Below are 7500 nucleotides of genomic sequence, written 5' to 3' on the forward strand. Positions count from 1 at the left end.
TCCATGTGTTTATTTATTCAACGTATCACATGACTGTACAGGCACGGCCTCCCTTGACCCCAAAGCCAACGGAAAAATCAGCGCCGTTGCCTTCGCCTATATCGTCATCACCAACATCATCGCTTGTGTCGTAGCTGTTGTCCTCTGTCTCCTCATCAAGCCAGGTAGGATGACGTGTCAGGTGCATATCATGTGTGTGTGTGTGTGTGTGTGTGTGTGTGTGTGTGTGTGAGTGTGTGTGTGTGTGTGTGTTAGTGTTAGTGTGTGTGTGTGTATGTGTGTGTGTGTATGTGTGTTTGTGTGTGTGCCGTGTGAGTGTGTGTATGTGGTGTGTGAGTGTGTGTGTGTGAGTGTGTGTGTGTGTGTGTGTGTGTGTATGTGTGTTAGTGTGTGTGTGTGTGTGTGTGTGTGCATTTGTGAGTGTGTGTGTTAGTGTTGGTGTGTGTGTGTCTGTGTGTGTGTGTGTGTGTGTATGTGTGTGAGTGTGTGTGTGTGTGATCTAAGTGTGATGTTTGTGTTTACATTGATCTACTATTATTTTACAAACGAAGTGTACGATTTGCCTATATAGAAAATAGAGGTAGGCTAGAAACCTATTGTTTTGCGCCGACCGTGTGTACCCCACTTCGAAACTACACACCAAACTACACACCAAACTACACACCAAACTACACACCAAACTACACACCAAACTGCACACCAAACTACACACCAAACTACACACCAAACTACACACCAAACTACACACCAAACTACACACCAAACTGCACACCAAACTGCACACCAAACTACACACCAAACTACACACCAAACTACACACCAAACTGCACACCAAACTACACACCAAACTACACACCAAACTGCACACCAAACTACACACCAAACTACACACCAAACTACACACCAAACTACACACCAAACTACACACCAAACTACACACCAAACTACACACCAAACTACACACCAAACTATACACCAAACTACACACCAAACTACACACCAAACTACACACCATCCAGACATAGGAAACCTCATACAACCCCTATTTGGAAGATGTGTGATAATAAAAGTGTTCATAATGTTTTATTTTTCACATTTAAACCCGTATGTTTATTTATTCTTTACGAATCACTAAACTATAATGCATCGTCACACCCCATTGGATGATTGCACCACACCTTCTTTTTCTTTCGCTTATTACGGCATAGTATTATGTTAAAAACGGACTCAAATTTCGTTGTCTTCAAGACCAGTTCAAGTGTTTCAGACTTGCCAACTAGTTTGCCGTATTATTCCGAGGGTCCTGATGAGTTATCACAATGTTTATATACTCAGTCACTTTCAAGGCTAATGTAAATCCCCAAGAAACGACTCTTCCACGCGTTTTAAAACGGTTTCGATGTGTACCTGTATTTTCTACAGGTGAAGGTCAGCTGTCAACGAGTGCTGGTCAAGTGAATCAAGAATCCATGGAAACACAGGATATTTTCGCAGATTTACTACGGTAAGCTTGAAGTTTAGGCCATCTACAACAACAACAAAAACAACACAAACATCACCATCATCCACATCAACAACAACAATAACAACAACAACAACAACAGTAACGACAACTACAACCACAAATGTTTATTTCAAACGTCAAAACCAATGTTTGTGTGTGTCTGCATCTGTGTTTGTGTGTGTGGTGTGGTGGTGTGGGTGTGTATGTGTCTGTGTTTGTGAGAAAATATCTGTCTGTGTGTGTGGGAGTGGGCGGGTGAATACGTGTGTGTGTGTGTGTGTGTGTGTGTGTGTGTGTGTGTGTGTGTGTGTGTGTGTGTGTGTGTGTGTGTGTGTGTGTGTGTGTGTGTCTGTGTGTGTCTGTGTGTGTCTGTGTGTGTCTATGTGTCTGTGTGTGTGTGTCTGTGTCTGCGTTCCTGTCCCTGTCTTATTCTACTGCCATTGGTTTCTTTTCAGAAACATGATACCAGACAATCTAGTGGAAGCTACCTTTCGAAAGGTAAGTGTTCCCCCTCGGATATGTATAAGTTACACTTCCGTCCATCCATCGTATCGCTGGGTGTCTTGTCGCGGCTGGGTCAATGAATATGATGACGTCACTCGAGGCTCTTCCGAGAGTGACGCCATTCTATTCATTCACCCCGTTGAGACAAGATACCACGCGATTCCATAGATGAATCGGAGATGTAACGTATATATCCCATGACCCATCAAAGCTCATTCTTGCTTTGAAATGCCGTCACAACGAACAGATAATTTATAACGACCAAATCGTCATCGCAAGATGGGTACTTTGCTTTGTTTGTCGTCTGCTACGACTCTTTGCAGTGGCTTGCTCCGCGCAGGTGTTTGTGTCTTCTTCTTCTTCTTCTGCGTTCGTGGGCTGAAACTCCCACGTACACTCGTGTTTTTTGCACGAGTGGAATTTTACGTGTATGACCGTTTTTTACCCCGCCATTTAGGCAGCCATACGCCGTTTTCGGAGGAAGCATGCTGGGTATTTTCGTGTTTCTATAACCCACCGAACTCTGACATGGATTACAGGATCTTTTTCGTGCGCACTTGGTCTTGTGCTTGCGTGTACACACGGGGGGTGTTCGGACACCGAGGAGAGTCTGCACACAAAGTTGACTCTGAGAAATAAATCTCTCGCCGAACGTGGGGACGAACTCACGCTGACAGCAGCCAACTGGATACAAATCCAGCGCGCTACCGACTGAGCTACATCCCCGCCCGTCTCTGTGTCTACAGAAAGACAGTGGAAAAGAAAAGAAAATTGACGAGCATTATGCCGTCATAAAAAGACGTCATGACGAAGTTGCACGCAAAGAAAACAGTCTTTGACGTCATTTGTTTTTGTTCGGTCATTTCCGTCGTGCAAAAGGCGCGGATCTGTGTTCCGACTTGTTACGGCGTGAGAACCCAAAACCTCTTTGTTCGATTTTGGTATTGAAGCTGTGAAACAATCGCGTATTTGTCTTTGTCGTGAAGGTACAGAGTTTGCATCTGCAATCGCTTTGCTCATAGATCATGTTCATGACAGCTTCGTGAGATAATTCAGCGAATCTATTGTGTGGAAGAAATTTCTGTAAAAAAACCACACACAAAAACAGGAGGCAATGATGCGTTTGCAGTTAATTTCATCCGCGGTTAATTTCATCTGTTTAATGTATGTCGAAACGAGAAATAAGGCTTTGAAATAAAAGATTCCATGCGTTGTTTGACGATCTGAACACAGATGAGGTCGCGAAACTATGAATCGGTACGACTGTGAATAGAGACAACAAAAGAAGGTCATGGGATATAATAACGTTATGTGTCTTCCTTATCTGGTTTTGCTCTGATGGGTATTATATAGGTTATTTAGTCCACTGCACTTTGTCAGTCTGCTTTGATATACGTGTTTGAATGATTGAGTTCTAGTTGTAACTGTCATGTGCTTTTGTTAAATGATGGTCGCCCGTATGGGTTTTTTTCGTTCCTTCCTTCCTCCTTCCTTCCTTTTCCTTCCCTCCTTCCTTCCTTGTTTCCATCCGTCCGTCCTTCCTTCCTTCCTTCCTTCTTTCCTTCCTTCCTTCCTACATTAGATATTTTGCTATTTTGTGCAATTAATGTTTTGATGTCGCTCAAGACGTGTGCCTTCGGTATGCATACTAAGTATATGCTTGTGCCGTTGTATGTGCATGTAGAGTGGGTAGATATTCGTATTATTGTTGTTATTTGTTTTTAATGATAATACAAAATGTAACGCCGCAGGCTCGAACGCGTTACAGCCAGGAGACAGAGACTGTGTCGGTCAACGGGACCAACGGCACAACCCTGGTGGAAACATTGGTAACCCTGGCCAAATACAAGAGCAAGTCGGACGGAGTTAACGTATTAGGTACTGGTTCAATTCTCATCTTGAGTGTGTGTGTGTGTGTGTGTGTGTGTGTGTGTGTGTGTGTGTGTGTGTGTGTGTGTGTGTGTGTGTGTGTGTGTGTGTGTGCGGGTGTGCGTGCGTGCGTGTGTATGTATGTGTCTGCTGGGGGGGGGGGGGTGTTTGTCAGTGTGTGTGTGTGTGTGTGTGTGTGTGTAGGGGTGTTGTGTGTGTGTGTGTAGGGGGTTGTCTGTGTGTGCGTGCGTGCGTGCGTGCGTGTGTGTGTGCGTGCGTGCGTGCGTGCGAGCGTGCGTGCGTGCTAGCGTGAGTGTGTGTATGTGTGTGTGTGTGTGTGTGTGTGTGTGTGTGTGTGTGTGTGTGTGTGTGTCTCTGTGTCTGTGTATCGATACATCTTTTTCTCTGTGTCTGTATATCTGTGTGTGTGTGTGTGTGTGTGTGTGTGTGTGTATGTGTGTGTGTGTGTGTGTGTGTGTGTGTGTGTGTGTGTGTGTGTGTGTGTATCTCTCTGTGTCTGTGTATCGATACATCTTTTTCTCTGTGTCTGTATATCTGTGTGCGCGTATTTGTTGATATGTCTGTGGATGTGGCTGCCTGCGTATCCATATGTTTGTACCCGTCTTACCTGTTAAACTGCCAACAATAAGATGCATCATATTTAGTCGACTTTTTTCTGTCTTTCTTTCTTTCTCCATTCCGTCTTTCCTTCCTTCCGTCATCCTCGCCCGTCCCTTACCCTTTCCATCTTTCCTTCATTCCTTTCTAACTTTCGTTCTTCCTTCTCTCCTTGCGTCCTTCCTTCTGTCATTCTAATCTCCCTTGTTTCGTCCTTACTTCTGTCATTCTAACCTCCCTTGTTTCGTCCTTCCCTCTGTCATTCTAACCTCCCTTGTTTCGTCCTTACTTCTGTCATTCTAACCTCCCTTGTTTCGTCCTTCCCTCTGTCATTCTAACCTCCCTTGTTTCATCCTTCCCTCTGTCATTCTAACCTCCCTTGTTTCGTCCTTCCCTCTGTCATTCTAACCTCCCTTGTTTTGTCCTTCCCTCTGTCATTCTAACCTCCCTTGTTTCGTCCTTCCCTCTGTCATTTTAACCTCCCTTGTTTCGTCCTTACTTCTGTCATTCTAACCTCCCTTGTTTCGTCCTTCCCTCTGTCATTCTAACCTCCCTTGTTTCGTCCTTCCCTCTGTCATTCTAACCTCCCTTGTTTCGTCCTTCCCTCTGTCATTCTAACCTCCCTTGTTTCGTCCTTCCCTCTGTCATTCTAACCTCCCTTGTTTCGTCCTTCCCTCTGTCATTCTAACCTCCCTTGTTTCGTCCTTCCCTCTGTCATTCTAACCTCCCTTGTTTCGTCCTTCCCTCTGTCATTCTAACCTCCCTTGTTTCGTCCTTACTTCTGTCATTCTAACCTCCCTTGTTTCGTCCTTCCCTCTGTCATTCTAACCTCCCTTGTTTCGTCCTTCCCTCTGTCATTCTAACCTCCCTTGTTTCGTCCTTACTTCTGTCATTCTAACCTCCCTTGTTTCGTCCTTCCCTCTGTCATTCTAACCTCCCTTGTTTCGTCCTTCCCTCTGTCATTCTTACCTCCCTTGTTTCGTCCTTACTTCCTTCCTTCTGTTCCACAGACCACCGCGAACACTTCATGATGTTGCTAGCAACTCTCTACAGCTCACTGTTCAAATCTAATAATCATGTCCGTGCTTGTTTCCACCAGGTCTGATCGTAGTGAGCACGGTGATTGGAATAGCCATCAACAAGGTCAAGGACAAAGCCAGCATCTTCCTGGCCTTCTTCTCTGGAGCCACTGACGTCGTCATCGTCATCATCCGATGGTTCTTCTGGTAAGCTATAAATGATGTCAATGCTTTGAATGATGTCTGGTAAGCTATAAATGACGTCAATGCTTTGAATGATGTCTGGTAAGCTATAAATGACGTCAATGCTTTGAATGATGTCGTGTAGCTGTTCTGGAGATTGATTGACAATAGCATATAGCGTATGCTTGCGCACGTGCGTATGTGGGTTTATATATGGGAAACCACACAAGAAAACAATTACGGCCGAAGGACCAAAGACACAGATAGACAATGGACACCGTTTGGGCGTGGCAAAGTTAACAGTTAGCAGGGGTTGATAGTAGGAAGAGCTGCTAATATGGACCGACTCCTAATATGGACCACCTCCTGTTCTGACAAACTAACGGCGGTAGAGCGCTCACAAAGGTTTTATTCGCTGCATTCACCCTCTCTGCAAACAAATAATAATAGCAAAATCTCAAAGTATGTGCGAGTCCCCTAATATAGACCACCTTCAACAAATCGAAGAAAATAAAAGCTAAAGACTATTTTTATTAATTCATTAAGAAGCTTTCTGGAAATAACCTATAACTAGCCCTCGAGATTTAAAAAGAATATAACAAAAAGTCTTCTTTTCGTGGAAGTTGATAATTTTACTTATTTTCACTCTGTTTTTGATATGGTTCTTTAGTTTCCTGGTGTGCTTCAAATAATGTTCTCATAAACCGGAAACAGATAAATCTAAAGCATATTTTAAATAGTCTGACTTGTACACTAAGTTGTATTATGTTATTTTGAAGTATAAGGGGCTTTTTACGGTGATTCGTGAAGGCCGCTTCACTGGTCCATATTAGGCGCCCCGGCTCCTAATATGGACCGTTTGTAATTGTTTCTCTATTTAATTTTTGCTGAATGTCTATCAAAGCTATTTCACTCTAATTAGGCCTAACGGTTAACCTAAGAGAGAAGGACTACCAAACACAAAATGAAACTTCTTCGCAAGAAAACAAGCTAGTTATCAGAATGAAACAAAAAGTGGTCCGTATTAGGAGCCCTTCCCCTTATTATTATTATGATGAAGATCTTATATGCTCCATCTTCACAGCTCTGTCTGTTGCGTTTGCTCACGCTGATTTGATAACAATGGCATGATAGGGACTGGGGCATGTATCATTTGTAAAGTACAAATCAAAACACTACGTTCCACAGAATCTATTGTTTAACTCCACCAATGTCTTTCACTGGATTGATTGACGACGGGCGCAGTGGCGTGGTGGTAAGACGTCGGCCTCCTAATCGGGAGGTCGTGAGTTCGAATCCCGGTCGCTGCCGCCTGGTGGGTTAAGAGTGAAGATTTTTCCGATCTCCCAGGTCAACTTATGTGCATGTGCAGACCTGTGACTTTACCCCCTTCGTGTGTACACGCAAGCACAAGACCAAGTGCGCACGGAAAATATCCTGTAATCCATGTCAGAGTTCGGTGGGTTATAGAAACACGAAAATACACAGCATACCTCCCCCGAAATCGGCGTATGCTGCCTGAATGGCGGGGTAAAAACGGTCATACACGTAAAAATCCACTCGTGCTAAAAACACGAGTGAACGTTGGAGTCTAAGCCCATGAACGAAGAAGAAGAAGAAGAAGAAGAAGAAGAAGAAGAAGAAGAAGAAGAAGAAGAAGAAGAAGAAGAAGAAGAAGAAGAAGAAGAAGATTGATTGACACCGTGACTGATTGATATCATCCGTGACGGACGTGGTAGATATACGTTCCACCCTCGTCGTTGGACATGCTAAGTTAAGAACCATCTCATTCACTTTTGAAAC

At 43.9% G+C, this 7500-nt stretch overlaps 1 protein-coding gene across 1 annotated transcript in view; it reads left to right on the plus strand.

The window, feature by feature from the left end:
• Nucleotides 1-7500, plus strand: part of LOC138946378 (excitatory amino acid transporter 1-like) — an 18261-nt gene that overhangs the window by 6087 nt on the left and 4674 nt on the right. Inside the window, exons 4-8 of the mRNA XM_070317953.1 lie at nt 42-164; nt 1423-1504; nt 1960-2002; nt 3760-3886; nt 5595-5721. Of these exons, the coding sequence (XP_070174054.1) occupies nt 42-164; nt 1423-1504; nt 1960-2002; nt 3760-3886; nt 5595-5721 (502 nt within the window). The remainder of the gene's footprint in view (nt 1-41; nt 165-1422; nt 1505-1959; nt 2003-3759; nt 3887-5594; nt 5722-7500) is intronic.

Source organism: Littorina saxatilis, linkage group LG13 (assembly GCF_037325665.1).
Source record: "Littorina saxatilis isolate snail1 linkage group LG13, US_GU_Lsax_2.0, whole genome shotgun sequence".
Lineage (NCBI taxonomy): Eukaryota > Metazoa > Mollusca > Gastropoda > Littorinimorpha > Littorinidae > Littorina > Littorina saxatilis.